This window comes from Oncorhynchus gorbuscha, unplaced genomic scaffold, assembly GCF_021184085.1.
Source record: "Oncorhynchus gorbuscha isolate QuinsamMale2020 ecotype Even-year unplaced genomic scaffold, OgorEven_v1.0 Un_scaffold_1534, whole genome shotgun sequence".
In the NCBI taxonomy this organism is placed as follows: Eukaryota; Metazoa; Chordata; class Actinopteri; order Salmoniformes; family Salmonidae; genus Oncorhynchus; species Oncorhynchus gorbuscha.
Genome location: NW_025746282.1, coordinates 85,001 through 103,686, shown reverse-complemented (window position 1 = coordinate 103,686; position 18,686 = coordinate 85,001). Strand labels below are relative to the sequence as shown.

The 18,686-nt window shown below is 48.2% G+C and overlaps 1 protein-coding gene across 1 annotated transcript in view; it reads right to left on the bottom strand.

Annotated features, from left to right (window-relative positions):
- LOC124023186 (rap guanine nucleotide exchange factor 5-like) overlaps positions 1-18,686 on the bottom strand; it is a 63,888-nt gene that overhangs the window by 30,099 nt on the left and 15,103 nt on the right. The window contains exons 2-3 of the mRNA XM_046337714.1: positions 18,082-18,221; positions 17,186-17,298 (exon numbers count right to left, since the gene is read on the bottom strand). Of these exons, the coding sequence (XP_046193670.1) occupies positions 17,186-17,298; positions 18,082-18,221 (253 nt within the window). The remainder of the gene's footprint in view (positions 1-17,185; positions 17,299-18,081; positions 18,222-18,686) is intronic.

Here is an 18,686-nt window from a genome sequence, read left to right as displayed (position 1 = left end):
AAAGAGGCACTCCAGAAGATAAAAATGGATTTGCATGCAAATTGCATGAGACACTCTACGTTGATGTTATTCATCTATATCTCTATGTACTATGGGCATTGCTATCTATTCATATACTCCCTACAAGTGAAGTTACTTGGAAGAGAAAGCTAATGTGGAATGAATACGTAAGTAAAATTGTAAGTGTACGATTATTATTATTACTGTAGCATGTGCATGCAAATCTATCATACAATGGCCATGACTTCATCCAAACACTCACGTCAAACCAGATTTACTTTCCCATTATAGCATGCATTTCAATAAGCATTTATCTCGGAAATTATACCAGTAGTCATCTCTGACAATGTACCAGTAGTCATCTCTGACAATACACCAGTAGTCATCTCTGACAATATACCAGTAGTCATCTCTGACAATATACCAGTAGTCATCTCTGACAATGTACCAGCAGTCATCTCTGACAATATACCAGTAGTCATCTCTGACAATATACCAGTAGTCATCTCTGACAATACACCAGTAGTCATCTCCGACAATGTACCAGTAGTCATCTCCGACAATGTACCAATAGTCATCTCTGACAATATACCAGTAGTCATCTCTGACAATGTACCAGTAGTCATCTCTGACAATGTACCAGTAGTCATCTCTGACAATATACCAGTAGTCATCTCCGACAATATACCATTAGTCATCTCCGACAATATACCAGTAGTCATCTCTGACAATATACCAGTAGTCATCTCTGACAATATACCAGTAGTCATCTCCGACAATGTACCAGTAGTCATCTCCGACAATTTACCAGTAGTCATCTCCGACAATGTACCAGTAGTCATCTCTGACAATATACCAGTAGTCATCTCCGACAATGTACCAGTAGTCATCTCCGACAATGTACCAGTAGTCATCTCCGACAATGTACCAGTAGTCATCTCTGACAATATACCAGTAGTCATCTCCGACAATGTACCAGTAGTCATCTCTGACAATACACCAGAGAGCAATTACATAGATTCATAATGAAGGCTTACGATCACAGTGGTCTGGTTATTAAAAATAACACATTAATAATAATGTAGGCCTACTATGTATGTGTCCCAAATGTTCCCCTATTTCCTTTGTAGTGCATTACTTTTAAAGAGTGCTTGAGTCAACGGTAGTGCACTATAGGGAATAGGGTGCCATTTGGGACACATCCAAAGAAGCAGAATTGCAATGCCTTACGGGTTAAGAATCAGTCTGCTCGTTAGCGAACAGGACAGACCTCAAACCAAATCATCAATCTTCTTTGTTGACAATCTCTTCTCTCGTTAAGTAGATGGAAACACAATGTCCCAGTTGGACTTTGTTTGTTTGTTTGTTTTGTGACGTGTACTTTCTGGTAATGAGTGAATCTGTGCTGAGGGGGAATCAATAGCAGCACTCAGAGGTTTGGCTCAGGGAGAGAAGGCAAGTACGAACCCTACCCAACACTGAGCGATGGATGCATCCCACATGGCATGCTTTTCCCTTTATAGTGTATCCCACATGCACCCTATTCCCTTTATAGTGTATCCCACATGCACCCTATTCCCTTTATAGTGTATCACACATGGTACCCTATTCCCTTTATAGTGTATCCCACATGGCACCCTATTCCCTTTATAGTGTATCCCACATGCACCCTATTCCCTTTATAGTGTATCCCACATGGCACCCTATTCCCTTTATAGTGTATCCCACATGGCACCCTATTCCCTTTTTATAGTGTATCCCACATGGCACCCTATTCCCTTTATAGTGTATCCCACATGCACCCCATTCCCTTTATAGTGTATCCCACATGGCACCCTATTCCCTTTATAGTGTATCCCACATGCACCCTTTATTCCCACATTTATTCCCTTTATAGTGTATCCCACATGCACCCTATTCCCTTTATAGTGTATCCCACATGCACCCTATTCCCTTTATAGTGTATCCCACATGGCACCCTATTCCCTTTATAGTGTATCCCACATGCACCCTATTCCCTTTATAGTGTATCCCACATGCACCCTATTCCCTTTATAGTGTATCCCACATGCACCCTATTCCCTTTATAGTGTATCCCACATGTACCATATTCCCTTTATAGTGTATCCCACATGGTACCCTATTCCCTTTATAGTGTATCCCACATGGTACCCTATTCCCTTTATAGTGTATCCCACATGGTACCCTATTCCCTTTTATAGTGTATCCCACATGGTACCCTATTCCCTTTTATAGTGTATCCCACATGGTACCCTATTCCCTTTTATAGTGTATCCCACATGGCACCCTATTCCCTTTTATAGTGTATCCCACATGGTACCCTATTCCCTTTATAGTGTATCCCACATGTACCATATTCCCTTTTATAGTGTATCCCACATGTACCATATTCCCTTTTATAGTGTATCCCACATGGTACCCTATTCCCTTTTATAGTGTATCCCACATGGTACCCTATTCCCTTTTATAGTGTATCCCACATGGCACCCTATTCCCTTTTATAGTGTATCCCACATGGTACCCTATTCCCTTTATAGTGTATCCCACATGTACCATGTTCCCTTTATAGTGTATCCCACATGCACCCTATTCCCTTTATAGTGTATCCCACATGCACCCTATTAGTGTATCCCACATGTATCCCATATTCCCTTTATAGTGTATCCCACATGCACCCTATTCCCTTTATAGTGTATCCTTCAACCCTATTCCCTTTATAGTGTATTCCACATGGCACCCTATTCCCTTTATAGTGTATCAGACATGGCACCCTATTCCCTTTATAGTGTATCCCACATGGCACCCTATTCCCTTTACAGTGTATCCCACATGCACCCTATTCCCTTTATAGTGTATCCCACATGGCACCCTATTCCCTTTACAGTGTATCCCACATACACCCTATTCCCTTTATAGTGTATCCCACATGCACCCTATTCCCTTTATAGTGTATCCCACATGCATTCCCCATTCCCTTTATAGTGTATCCCACATGGTACCCTATTCCCTTTATAGTGTATCCCACATGCACCCTATTCCCTTTATTGTATCCCACATGCACCCTATTCCCTTTAAATAGTGTATCCCACATGCACTCTATTCCCTTTATAGTGTATCCCACATGGTACCCTATTCCCTTTTATAGTGTATCCCACATGGTACCCTATTCCCTTTATAGTGTATCCCACATGGTATCCTATTCCCTTCATAGTGTATCCCACATGGCACCCTATTCCCTTTTATAGTGTATCCCACATGGTACCCTATTCCCTTTATAGTGTATCCCACATGTACCATATTCCCTTTATAGTGTATCCCACATGCACCCTATTCCCTTTATAGTATATTGGCACCCTTTCCCCCTTTCCCTTTATAGTGTATCCCATTCACCCTATTCCCTTTATAGTGTATCCCATGGCACCCTATTCCTTTATAGTGTATCCACATGCACCCTATTCCCCCACATTCATAGTGTATCCCACATGGCACCATATTCCCTTTATGGTGTATCCCTTTACATGCACCCTATTCCCTTTATAGTGTATCCCACATGGTGTATCACCCTATTCCCTTTATAGTGTATCCCACATGGTACCCTATTCCTTTATAGTGTATCCCACATGTGGACCCCCACATGTTTCCCTTTATAGTGTATCCCACATGCACCCTATTCCCTTTATAGTGTATCATCCCTACATGGCACCCTATTCCCTTTATAGTGTATCCCATATGCACCCTATTCCCTTTATAGTGTATCCCACATGCACCCTATTCCCTTTATAGTGTATCCCACATGCACCCTATTCCCTTTATAGTGTATCCCACATGCACCCTATTCCCTTTATAGTGTATCCCACATTCACCCTATTCCCTTTATAGTGTATCCCACATTCACCCTATTCCCTTTATAGTGTATCCCACATGCACCCTATTCCCTTTATAGTGTATATCACATGGTACCCTATTCCCTTTTTATAGTGTATCCCACATGGTACCCTATTCCCTTTATAGTGTATTCCACATGGCACCCTATTCCCTTTATAGTGTATCAGACATGGCACCCTATTCCCTTTATAGTGTATCCCACATGGCACCCTATTCCCTTTTCCTTTACAGTGTATCCCCTAGTAGACATGGTCACCCTATTCCCTTTATAGTGTATCCCATGCATGGCACCCTATTCCCTTTATAGTGTATCCCACATGCACCCTATTCCCTTTATAGTGTATCCCACATGCACCCTATTCCCTTTATAGTGTATCCCACATGCACCCTATTCCCTTTATAGTGTATCCCACATGGTACCCTATTCCCTTTATAGTGTATCCCACATGCACCCTATTCCCTTTATAGTGTATCCCACATGCACCCTATTCCCTTTAAATAGTGTATCCCACATGCACTCTATTCCCTTTATAGTGTATCCCACATGGTACCCTATTCCCTTTTATAGTGTATCCCACATGGTACCCTATTCCCTTTATAGTGTATCCCACATGCACCCTATTCCCTTTATAGTGTATCCCACATGGCACCCTATTCACTTTATAGTGTATTCCACATGCACCCTATTCATAGTGTACTACATTAGGCAAGAGCAGTGGTATTCAAACGGTTTCAGCTGGGATCCCATAACTTTTAGAGACCCCAAATCTAATGACGCAACCTTCAAATCGCTACATTTAGGTTTTTACAGCAAAAAAAACATCTTCAAAATGAAAAGAAACCAATATATACACGTCAGGATTTGGCCAGGGTTGTTCCGGTTTTTGGTCACTAGATGCCCCCATTGTGCCTTTTGACCTTTTGTTTTCCCTTGATCCCCATTATTATTTGCACCTGTGCCTCGTTTCCCCTGATTGTATTTAAACCCTTTGTTTTCCTCTGTTCTTTGCTCTGTGTTTGTATGTTAGCACCCAGCTCTAGTACTCTGAGAACTCTTGTTGATCCCGGTGGACTCTCTTGTGGAATTCTGTTTTTTGTTCTTGTTTGTTTGTTTTTGGAGTATCTTTTGAGGCTTTTTGTGCTTTACCTTCCACCTTGTGGATTTACCTTTTTTGTCTTGGAGGATTACCTTTGTTCTTGTAGGATTCCTTTTGAGGTTGTGGAGTTACATGTTTTCCTGAAGAACTTCACTTTTTACTTCATTAAATACACCGTCTCAAGTACTGCTGTGTCTGCCTCATCTTCTGGGTTCTGCCGACTATTCGTGGCTCAGTTGGTTAAGTGACTGTTTCTCACTCTGGAGACCTGGGTTCGTAACCGGGTCCTGACAATACATTTACTCAATAGAATTAAATGTGTCATTATTATCTCAAAACGTGTATATTGTCCCATACAGTAATCTGTACTCTTATTTCTTTGTTCCCCAAAGTAGTTTCCCCGTGACCCCAATAAGGGTCATGACCCCCGACTTTGAATACCACTGGAATATAGTATATAGTAGAATTGAAAATAAGAATTTGTTCTTAACTGACTTGCCTAGTTAAATATTTAAAAAATCACATCTTCCTCAAACATGCCTGTAGTTTTCTTTAAAAGAAGTGCTCTCTGGCAGAAATATCTTTTTCAATCTTTATAATGTCTCGGTTAGCCTTGGTATCTGGGAACTAACCCTCAACAGCTGTAGCTGCTTGAATATTATATTTGTAAAGATTGTTCTTTTCACTTCATTGTGATATCAATTATATATGAGGAGATTTATATTATCTCTGCTTATCATCAACCCCCAACACATTGACTACGACGTCCTAAATGGCACCCTATTCCCCAAGTAGTGCACTACTTAGAGAACAGGGTACCATTTGGAACACAGGATTATAGTCTTCTCATGGCCGGCTGCCTGCGTGAAGCTAATGACTTCTCATCCGAACACCACCATCTCTATCTCCTCGTGACAGGTTTAGTAGAGACAATATTTTATAGTTGCATGGTTTTTTAGTGAAGCTGAGATTCCATATTATCCCGTATGATCTCCTCCCCTTGTTATTCTGGAGGGAGCAGTGAGAGCCGCCCAGGGCCCCAACAGTAGCATTAGCAGGGTTGCAGAATGAACAGAGAGAGAGCGAGGGGAGGGGGAGAAAACAGGGAGGGAGAGGAGAGAGAGATGACTAGTTTAGAGGAGCCAGGACTGAATGGACTCTGGAGTTACTGTATGAAAGATCTTTGACAGGTCGATCAGTGTCTCATTGGGACGTACAGAGCTGAGTCCCTATCCCCTGCTTATACAAACCCAATCTGAACATCAAATTGACCCAAAAAAATCACCATTTCCTGATAGTCCTCTACACTGCTTCCTACGTTTGCTTGTGATTCTAGAACCCTCTCTAGAAAAGGTCATCAGAATGAGCAATGATGTGGTCTGGCAGAAGCAAGGTATGGAGCAGGCAACCTGATAGGGAACTCATCTCGGACCGGCTGCATCTATCTCCCTTCTCCCACTGCTCTATATATCAGCCTCCCTTCTCCCACTGCTCTATATATCAGCCTCCCTTCTCCCACTGCTCTATATATCAGCCTCCCTTCTCCCACTGCTCTATATATCAGCCTCCTCCCTTCTCCCACTGCTCTATATATCAGCCTCCCTTCTCCCACTGCTCTATACATCAGTCTCCCTTCTCCCTTCTCCCACTGCTCTATATATCAGCCTCCCTTCTCCCTTCTCCCATCTCCCACTGCTCTATATATCAGCCTCCCTTCTCCCTTCTCCCATCTCCCACTGCTCTATATATCAGCATGCCTTCTCCCACTGCTCTGTATATCAGCCTCCCTTCTCCCAGTGCTCTATATATCAGCCTCCCTTCTCCCTTCTCCCATCTCCCACTGCTCTATATATCAGCATCCCTTCTCCCACTGCTCTGTATATCAGCCTCCCTTCTCCCACTGCTCTATATATCAGCATCCCTTCTCCCACTGATCTATATATCAGCCTCCCATCTCCCATTGCTCTATATATCAGCCTCCCTTCTCCCACTGCTCTATATATCAGCCTCCCTTCTCCTACTGCTCTATATATCAGCCTCCCTTCTCCCACTGCTCTATATATCAGCCTCCCTTCTCCCACTGCTCTATATATCAGCCTCCCTTCTCCCACTGCTCTATATATCAGCCTCCCTTCTCCCTTCTCCCACTGCTCTATATATCAGCCTCCCTTCTCCCTTCTCCCACTGCTCTATATATCAGCCTCCCATCTACCACTGCTCTATATATCAGCCTCCCTTCTCCCACTGCTCTATATATATGCCTCCATTCTCCCTTCTCCCACTGCTCTATATATCAGCCTCCCTTCTCCCATCTCGCACTGCTCTATATATCAGCCTCCCTTCTCCCTTCTCCCACTGCTCTATATATCAGCCTCCCTTCTCCCATCTCGCACTGCTCTATATATCAGCCTCCCTTCTCCCTTCTCCCACTGATCTACATATCAGTCTCCCTTCTCCCATCTCCCACTGCTCTATATATCAGCCTCCCTTCTCCCATCTCCCACTGCTCTGTATATCAGCCTCCCTTCTCCCATCTCCCACTGCTCTATATATCAGCCTCCCTTCTCCCATCTCCCACTGCTCTATATATCAGCCTCCCATCTCCATTTTCCCATCCCCCACTGCTCTATATATCAGCCTCCCTTCTCCCATCTCCCACTGCTCTATATATCAGCCTCCCACCTCCATTTTCCCATCCCCCACTGCTCTATATATCAGCTTCCCTTCTCCCATCTCCCACTGCTCTATATATCAGCCTCCCATCTACATTCTCCCATCTCCCACTGCTCTATATATCAGCCTCGCTTCTCCCATCTCCCACTGCTCTATATATCAGCCTCGCTTCTCCCATCTCCCACTGCTCTATATATCAGCCTCCATTCTCCCATCTCCCACTGCTCTATATATCAGCCTCCCTTCTCCCTTCTCCCACTGCTCTATATATCAGCCTCCCTTCTCCCATCTCGCACTGCTCTATATATCAGCCTCCCTTCTCCCTTCCCCCACTGATCTACATATCAGCCTCCCTTCTCCCTTCTCCCACTGCTCTATATATCAGCCTCCCTTCTCCCATCTCCCACTGCTCTATATATCGGCCTCCCTTCTCCCATCTCCCACTGCTCTGTATATCAGCCTCCCTTCTCCCACTGCTCTATATATCAGCCTCCCTTCTCCCTTCTCCCATCTCCTACTGCTATATATATCAGCATGCCTTCTCCCACTGCTCTGTATATCAGCCTCCCTTCTCCCACTGCTCTATATATCAGCCTCCCTTCTCCCTTCTCCCATCTCCTACTGCTCTATATATCAGCATCCCTTCTCCCACTGCTCTGTATATCAGCTTCCCATCTCCCACTGCTCTATATATCAGCATCCCTTCTCCCACTGCTCTATATATCAGCTTCCCATCTCCCACTGCTCTATATATCAGCCTCCCTTCTCCCACTGCTCTATATATCAGCCTCCCTTCTCCCACTGCTCTATATATCAGCCTCCCTTCTCCCTTCTCCCTTCTCCCTTCTCCCTTCTCCCTTCTCCCACTGCTCTATATATCAGCCTCCCTTCTCCCTTCTCCCACTGCTCTATATATCAGCCTCCCATCTCCAACTGCTCTATATATCAGCCTCCCTTCTCCCACTGCTCTATATATCAGCCTCCCTTCTCCCTTCTCCCACTGCTCTATATATCAGCCTCCCATCTCCAACTGCTCTATATATCAGCATCCCTTCTCCCACTGCTCTATATATATGCCTCCCTTCTCCCTTCTCCCACTGCTCTATATATCAGCCTCCCTTCTCCCATCTCGCACTGCTCTATATATCAGCCTCCCTTCTCCCTTCTCCCACTGCTCTATATATCAGCCTCCCTTCTCCCATCTCGCACTGCTCTATATATCAGCCTCCCTTCTCCCTTCTCCCACTGATCTACATATCAGCCTCCCTTCTCCCATCTCCCACTGCTCTATATATCAGACTCCCTTCTCCCATCTCCCACTGCTCTATATATCAGCCTCCCTTCTCCCATCTCCCACTGATCTACATATCAGCCTCCCTTCTCCCTTCTCCCACTGCTCTATATATCAGCCTCCCTTCTCCCATCTCGCACTGCTCTATATATCAGCCTCCCTTCTCCCTTCTCCCACTGCTCTATATATCAGCCTCCCTTCTCCCACTGCTCTATATATCAGCCTCCCTTCTCCCATCTCCCACTGCTCTGTATATCAGCCTCCCTTCTCCCATCTCCCACTGCTCTATATATCAGCCTCCCTTCTCCCATCTCCCACTGCTCTATATATCGGCCTCCCTTCTCCCATCTCCCACTGCTCTGTATATCAGCCTCCCTTCTCCCATCTCCCACTGCTCTATATATCAGCCTCCCTTCTCCCATCTCCCACTGCTCTATATTTCAGCCTCCCATCTCCATTTTCCCATCCCCCACTCCTCTATATATCAGCCTCCCTTCTCCCATCTCCCACTGCTCTATATATCAGCCTCCCTTCTCCCATCTCCCACGGCTCTATATATCAGCCTCCCTTCTCCCATCTCCCACTGCTCTATATATCAGCCTCCCTTCTCCCATCTCCCACTGCTCTATATTTCAGCCTCCCATCTCCATTTTCCCATCCCCCACTGCTCTATATATCAGCCTCCCTTCTCCCATCTCCCACTGCTCTATATTTCAGCCTCCCATCTCCATTTTCCCATCCCCCACTGCTCTATATATCAGCCTCCCTTCTCCCATCTCCCACTGCTCTATATATCAGCCTCCCTTCTCCCATCTCCCACTGCTCTATATATCAGCATCCCTTCTCCCATCTCCCACTGCTCTATATTTCAGCCTCCCATCTCCATTTTCCCATCCCCCACTGCTCTATATATCAGCCTCCCTTCTCCCTTCTCCCACTGCTCTATATATCAGCCTCCCTTCTCCCATCTCCCACTGCTCTATATATCAGCCTCCCTTCTCCCATCTCCCACTGCTCTATATATCAGCCTACCTTCTCCCTTCTCCCACTGCTCTATATATCAGCCTCCATTCTCCCATCTTCCACTGCTCCATATATCAGCCTCCCTTCTCCCTTCTCCCACTGCTCTATATATCAGCCTCCCTTCTCCCATCTCCCACTGCTCTATATATCAGCCTCCCTTCTCCCATCTCCCACTGATCTACATATCAGCCTCCCTTCTCCCTTCTCCCACTGCTCTATATATCAGCCTCCCTTCTCCCATCTCGCACTGCTCTATATATCAGCCTCCCTTCTCCCTTCTCCCACTGCTCTATATATCAGCCTCCCTTCTCCCACTGCTCTATATATCAGCCTCCCTTCTCCCATCTCCCACTGCTCTATATATCGGCCTCCCTTCTCCCATCTCCCACTGCTCTGTATATCAGCCTCCCTTCTCCCATCTCCCACTGCTCTATATATCAGCCTCCCTTCTCCCATCTCCCCCGGCTCTGTATATCAGCCTCCCTTCTCCCTTCTCCCACTGCTCTATATATCAGCCTCCCTTCTCCCATCTCCCATGTCACGCCTTGGTCATTGTATCTTGTGTTTTTGTTATATGTTTGGGTAGGCCAGGGTGTGACATGGGTTTATATGTTGTATTTCGTATTGGGGTTTGTATTAATTAGGAGTGTTTATTAGTAGGGGAGTGTCTAGTTAGGCTTGGCTGCCTGAGGCGATTCCTAATTGGAGTCAGCTGATTCTAGTTGTCTCGGATTGGGAACCGTATTTAGGTAGCCTGAGTGCGCGTTGTATTTTGTGGGTGATTGTACCTGTCTTAGTGTTAGTCACCAGATAGGCTGTATTAGTTTCATTCCTTTGTTGTTTTCTTCTTCCGTTATTTCATGTACCGTATTAGCTTCATTAAAAGTCATGAGTAACCTACACGCTGCATTTCGGTCTGACTTTCTACAAACAACAGACGAAGATCATTACATCCCACTGCTCTATATATCAGCCTCCCTTCTCCCATCTCCCACTGCTCTATATATCAGCCTCCCTTCTCCCATCTCCCACTGCTCTATATATCAGCCTCCCTTCTCCCATCTCCCACTGCTCTATATATCAGCCTCCATTCTCCCATCTCCCAGTGCCCATTCTCCCACTGCTCTATATATCAGCCTACCTTCTCCCTTCTCCCATTCTCAGCCTCCATTCTCCCATCTTCCACTGCTCCATATATCAGCCTCCCTTCTCCCTTCTCCCACTGCTCTATATATCAGCCTCCCTTCTCCCTTCTCCCTTCTCCCACTGCTCTACATATCGGCCTCTCATCTCCCATTTCCCACTGCTCTATATATATCAGCCTCCCACCTCCCACTGCTCTACATATCAGCCTCTCATCTCCCATTTCCCACTGCTATATATATATATGAGTCTCCCTTCTCCCACTGCTCTATATATCAGCCTCCCACCTCCCACTGCTCTACATATCAGCCTCTCATCTCCCATTTCCCACTGCTATATATATATATGAGTCTCCCTTCTCCCACTGCTCTATATATCAGCCTCCCATCTCCCATTTCCCACTGCTCTACATATCAGCCTCCCATCTCCCATCTCCCACTGCTCTACATATCAGCCTCCCATCTCCCATCTCCCACTGCTCTACATATCAGCCTTCCATCTCCCTTCTCCCACTGCTCTACATATCAGCCTCACACCTCCCACTGCTCTATATATCAGCCTCCCACCTCCCATTGCTCTATATATCAGCCTCCCTTCTCCCTTCTCCCTTCTCCCACTGCTCTATATATCAGCCTCCCTTCTCCCTTCTCCCACTGCTCTATATATCAGCCTCCCATCTCCAACTGCTCTATATATCAGCCTCCCTTCTCCCACTGCTCTATATATATGCCTCCCTTCTCCCTTCTCCCAATGCTCTATATATCAGCCTCCCTTCTCCCATCTCGCACTGCTCTATATATCAGCCTCCCTTCTCCCTTCTCCCTTCTCCCACTGCTCTATATATCAGCCTCCCTTCTCCCATCTCGCACTGCTCTATATATCAGCCTCCCTTCTCCCTTCTCCCACTGATCTACATATCAGCCTCCCTTCTCCCATCTCCCACTGCTCTATATATCAGCCTCCCTTCTCCCATCTCCCACTGCTCTATATATCAGCCTCCCTTCTCCCATCTCCCACTGATCTACATATCAGCCTCCCTTCTCCCTTCTCCCACTGCTCTATATATCAGCCTCCCTTCTCCCATCTCCCATGTCACGCCTTGGTCATTGTATCTTGTGTTTTTGTTATATGTTTGGGTAGGCCAGGGTGTGACATGGGTTTATATGTTGTATTTCGTATTGGGGTTTGTATTAATTAGGAGTGTTTATTAGTAGGGGAGTGTCTAGTTAGGCTTGGCTGCCTGAGGCGATTCCTAATTGGAGTCAGCTGATTCTAGTTGTCTCGGATTGGGAACCGTATTTAGGTAGCCTGAGTGCGAGTTGTATTTCGTGGGTGATTGTACCTGTCTTAGTGTTAGTCACCAGATAGGCTGTATTAGTTTCATTCCTTTGTTGTTTTCTTCTTCCGTTATTTCATGTACCGTATTAGCTTCATTAAAAGTCATGAGTAACCTACACGCTGCATTTCGGTCTGACTTTCTACAAACAACAGACTAAGATCATTACAGAATCACCCACCATGATTCACAGACCGAGCAGCGTGTGAACTGGCAGGAGCTAAAGGAGGACGATATGGACGGCAGAAGCAGGGATTATACGACGTGGGAAGAAATCGACAGGTGGGCAGCCGACCCAGAGCGAGTGCAAGAGCCCGCCTGGGATTCCGTACAGCAATGCGAAGAGGGCTATACACGGATGGAATCGAGAAGGAAAGCATTGCTATACAGAGCGAAAACTGAAGGTAACAGGGGAAAGCGCAGAGAGAGAGTGGCTGAGTCAGGAGACAGACCTGAGCCTACTCTCCCTGTTAATCGTGAAGAGCAGTTGCAATGGGAGAGAATGCATCATTTGGAGATTTGGACATGGGAGGAGGAATTAGACGGTCAAGGACCCTGGGAGCAGCCGGGAGAATATCGCCGTCCCAAGGAGGAAATAGAGGCAGCTAAAGCGGAGAGGCGTATGTATGAGGAGGCAGCACGGCGACGCAGTTGGAAACCGGAAAAACAGCCCCAAAAAATTATTGGGGGGAGCTAGAAGGGAGAATAGTTATGCCAGGTAGGAAACCTGCGCATACTCCCTGTGCTCACCGTTGGGCTAGAGAGACCGGGCAGGCACCGTGTTATGCTATGGAGCGCACGGTGTTTCCAGTGCGGGTGCAGAGCCAGCTGCGACTCATACCAGCCCTTCCTATTGGCCGGGCTAGAGTGGGCATCGAGCCAGGTAAGCTTGGGCAGGCTCGGTGCTCAAGAGCTCCAGTGCGCCTGCACGCTCCGGTCTATCCAGAGCCACCTCTACACACCAGTCCTCCGGTAGCAGCTCCCCGCACCAGGCTTCCTGTGCGTGTCCTCGCGCCAGTACCACCAGTTCCAGCACCACGCACCAGGCCTCCAGTGCGCCTCGCCTGTTCAGCGCAGCCAGTGCTTTTCTCCCCTCCTGCGCTGCCGGAGTCTCCCGCCTGTTCAGCTCAGCCAGAGCTTTTCTCCTCTCCTGCGCTGCCGGAGTCTCCTGTCTGTCCAGCGCCACCAGTGCTCCCAGTCGGCCCAGCGCGTCCAGTGCGCATCGCCTGTTCAGCACAGCCAGTGCTTTTCTCCCCTCCTGCGCTGCCGGAGTCTCCCGCTTGTTTAGCGCAACCAGAGCTGTTCTCTTCTCCTGCGCTATCGGAGTCTCCCGCTTGTTTAGCGCAACCAGAGCTGTTCTCCTCTCCTGCGCTGCCGGAGTCTCCTGTCTGTCCAGCGCCACCAGTGCTCCCAGTCGGCCCAGCGCGTCCAGTGCGCCTCGCCTGTTCAGCGCAGCCAGAGCCTTTCTCCTCTCCTGCGCTGCCGGAGTCTCCTGTCTGCCCAGCACCGCCAGTCGGCCCAGCGTCACCAGTCTGCCAGGATCCGCCAGAAGTGCCAGTCTACCAAGATCTTCTAGATCGGCCAGACAACCTTAATCATCCAGGTCCACCAGCCAGCAAGGATTTACCGGAGCCTACTACCTGCCTGAGCTTCCTCTCAGTACTGAGCTTCCTCTCAGTACTAGGCTCCCTCTCTGTTCTGGGCTCCCTCTCAGTACCGAGCTCCCTCTCAGTACCGAGCTCCCTCTCAGTACCGGGCTTCCCCTCAGTACCGGGCTTCCCCTCAGTGCCGGGCTTCCCCTCAGTACCGGGCTTCCCCTCAGTACTGGGCTTCCCCTCAGTACCGGGCTTCCCCTCAGTACCGGGCTGCTTCGGTCCCGGGCTGCCCCTCTGTCCCGGGCTGCCCCTCTGTCCCGGGCTGCCCCTCTGTCCCGGGCTGCCCCGCTGTCCCGAGTTGCCCCTCTATCCCGAGTTGCCCCTCTATCCTGAGTTGCCCCTCTATCCTGAGTTGCCCCTCTATCCTGAGTTGCCCCTCTATCCTGAGTTGCCCCTCTGTCCCGAGCTGCCCCTCTGTCCCGAGCTGCCCCTCTGTCCCGAGCTGCCCCTCTGTCCCGAGCTGCCCCTCGGTCCCGAGCTGCCCCTCGGTCCCGAGCTGCCCCTCGGTCCCGAGCTGCCCCTCAGTTATGTGGGGATCAGGGTGAGGACTATTAGGCCATGGTCGGCGGAGAAAGTGGATTATCCTAGGACGCGAAGGGGAGGAACTAGGACATTGATGGAGTGGGGTCCACGTCCCGAGCCAGAACCGCCACCATGGACAGACGCCCACCCGGACCCTCCCTATGCTCTTGAGGTGCGTCCCGGAGTCCGCACCTTGGGGGGGTTCTGTCACGCCTTGGTCATTGTATCTTGTGTTTTTGTTATATGTTTGGGTAGGCCAGGGTGTGACATGGGTTTATATGTTGTATTTCGTATTGGGGTTTGTATTAATTAGGAGTGTTTATTAGTAGGGGAGTGTCTAGTTAGGCTTGGCTGCCTGAGGCGATTCCTAATTGGAGTCAGCTGATTCTAGTTGTCTCGGATTGGGAACCGTATTTAGGTAGCCTGAGTGCGCGTTGTATTTCGTGGGTGATTGTACCTGTCTTAGTGTTAGTCACCAGATAGGCTGTATTAGTTTCATTCGTTTGTTGTTTTCTTCTTCCGTTATTTCATGTACCGTATTAGCTTCATTAAAAGTCATGAGTAACCTACACGCTGCATTTCGGTCTGACTTTCTACAAACAACAGACGAAGATCATTACATCCCACTGCTCTATATATCAGCCTCCCTTCTCCCATCTCCCACTGCTCTATATATCAGCATCCCTTCTCCCATCTCCCACTGCTCTATATATCAGCCTCCCTTCTCCCATCTCCCACTGCTCTATATATCAGCCTCCATTCTCCCATCTCCCACTGCTCCATATATCAGCCTCCCTTCTCCCTTCTCCCACTGCTCTATATATCAGCCTACCTTCTCCCTTCTCCCACTGCTCTATATATCAGCCTCCATTCTCCCATCTTCCACTGCTCCATATATCAGCCTCCCTTCTCCCTTCTCCCACTGCTCTATATATCAGCCTCCCTTCTCCCTTCTCCCTTCTCCCACTGCTCTACATATCGGCCTCTCATCTCCCATTTCCCACTGCTCTATATATATCAGCCTCCCACCTCCCACTGCTCTACATATCAGCCTCTCATCTCCCATTTCCCACTGCTATATATATATATGAGTCTCCCTTCTCCCACTGCTCTATATATCAGCCTCCCACCTCCCACTGCTCTACATATCAGCCTCTCATCTCCCATTTCCCACTGCTATATATATATATATATGAGTCTCCCTTCTCCCACTGCTCTATATATCAGCCTCCCATCTCCCATTTCCCACTGCTCTACATATCAGCCTCCCATCTCCCATCTCCCACTGCTCTACATATCAGCCTCCCATCTCCCTTCTCCCACTGCTCTACATATCAGCCTCCCACCTCCCACTGCTCTATATATCAGCCTCCCACCTCCCACTGCTCTATATATCAGCCCCCCAACTCCCACTGCTCTATATATCAGCCTCCCACCTCCCACTGCTCTATATATCAGTCTCCCTTCTCCCACTGCTCTATATATCAGCCTCCCATCTCCCACTGCTCTACATATCAGCCTCCCATCTCCCATTTCCCACTGCTCTATATATCAGCCTCCCACCTCCCACTGCTTTATATATCAGCCTCCCATGTCCCACTGCTCTATATATCAGCCTCCCACCTCCCATTGCTCTATATATCAGCCTCCCACCTCCCACTGCTCTATATATCAGCCTCCCACCTCCCACTGCTCTATATATCAGCCTCTCACCTCCCACTGCTTTATATATCAGCCTCCCATGTCCCACTGCTCTACATATCAGCCTCCCATCTCCCATTTCCTACTGCTCTATATATCAGCCTCCCACCTCCCACTGCTCTATATATCAGCCTCCCACCTCCCAAAGCTCTACATATCAGCCTCCCACCTCCCACTGCTCTATATATCAGCCTCCCACCTCCCACTGCTCTATATATCAGCCTCCCATTTCCTACTGCTCTACATATCAGCCTCCCATCTCCCACTGCTCTATATATCAGCCTCCCACCTCCCACTGCTCTATATATCAGCCTCCCATTTCCCACTGCTCTACATATCAGCCTCCCATCTCCCATTTCCCACTGCTCTATATATCAGCCTCCCACCTCCCACTGCTCTATATATCAGCCTCCCACCTCTCTTCTCCCATTTACCACCACTCTATATATCACTCTCCCAGGAGCAGCCTGCATCTCTCACTTTATCTCTCTCAATTTATTCTCTCTCTCTTTCTCTATCACCCTATTTCCTCATCACCATACATAGTCAAAGATCTTTAGTAAGAGACACTCCTCTCTCTCTCTCTCTCTCTCTCTCTCTCTCTCTCTCTCTCTCTCTCTCTCTCTCTCTCTCTCTCTCTCTCTCTCTCTCTCCAAAGCAAGTGAAATAGATAATAAACAAAAGTGAAATATACAATAAAAAATTAACAGTATCTCTGTCTCTCTCATGCCGCTTTAAAAATAGTCACATAATTTAGCATAGATTAACATAAATTAACATAGATTAAAAGTAGTAGCCAGAGGCCAAACATATTGATTTGGGGGGGTAAGTGACTGACCTGACTCCTTGATCTGCTGTGTGCTCCCTTGGTCATCATGGTGGTTGTCCAGCCTCATGACAGACAGCAGGTGTTCTAGGATCTTCTCTGGGGTCCCTGACACCACCACGTACCTGTCAGAGACAACACTGTCACTGGACGAGTCGTCCTCAATGGAGGACAGAGAGCGACTGCTGCTCCACACCTCCTCTCCATCCCCCTCTCCCTCTGACTCCTCCTCGTCTATGTAGCGGAAGTAGGGGACATCGAAGGTGGGGACTTTGGTGGCCTTGGCCCCTTCCTCTGCCCGGCTGGCGCTGTCACTGCCCCCGCTTCCACTGCTGCCTTCCTCTGAGTCTTCCTCCTCATCCTCCTCCTGCTCCACCAGAGCCACCGCTGCCAGCAGCCTGCCCTCCTCCCGCTGCCGCAGGTCCGGGGGTTGCCGCGGCCGAGTGCCCATCCTCAGCATGTCCCTGTGCCCCTTACAGCCGGTACCACTGTTGCCGTGGTTACTGCTGCATGCCTTCCCTCAGCCACCCATTGGCCCATCCGGCTAGCTGTCCACCTGCTGCAGCTGCTATAGAGCCCTGGGAGAACCCTGGTCCTGTGTTCTCCCTACCCCAGAGAGAGTTCTCCACACCCAGCCTGAGATGGTGACACTCTCCCCTGTGTATGCACAGCCAGTCAGTCAGCCAGCTACGGCTCACTCCCGGCTTACTCTCTTTCTCTCTCACATACACACGCTAGCTCCATCCATCTGTGTGCTGTGAGCTGCAATGCAAGCACACGCCGCCTGTGTTTAGAAGTGTGTGTGTGTGTGTGTGTGTGTGGAGACTGAGGAGGAGAACGACTAGAAGGAGGGAGGAAAGAGAGAGAGTGAGAGGGAGGGGTGAAAGCGGAGAGACAGAGAGGCTTACCTCCTGTCCCCCTCCTCGGGTCTCCCCCCTCCCCTGGCCGATGTGGAGGGGGCTGGCCGCTGTGACGACACACTCTGGAGCACCAGCACCTCCTGGCCCCGCTCCCGCAGACATACACGGACTGCCTCGTCACTGTGGGCCTGGAGGGAGGGAGGGAGGGAGGAGCATAATCACTAAGGAGATTCCCTGTCTTTTCTTTTCCTCTCACCGCATCCCACTGATTTCCATCACAATAGCCCTGTCACATCCAGTCCTCTGGATGAAAGACCTTCTCCATAGATTACAATAATCATTCATTCATTTTTTATCAGTAAACCCCAGTCAGGAATTGTATTTACAATCAAACAAATGCATATTTTAATGAACAATTGTTCGTTAGAGGATATGAATGCTGTTAAGACCATGATTTATCTATCTGTCTTCCGTAACACTTTGGATGTGTTTTATGTGAGGAGCAGGTCTTAGTGTGGAGTAAAAACACTGGCTTTAAAGGGTTTGCTGTTGGCCTCAGAGGAGACAGCTCTAGGTTTTCTAATGTCACCCCTGTGTGCTCTGTGTGAGGGTTTCATAAGGAAGAGAGATAGGGACTGGTGCAGAAGACACGT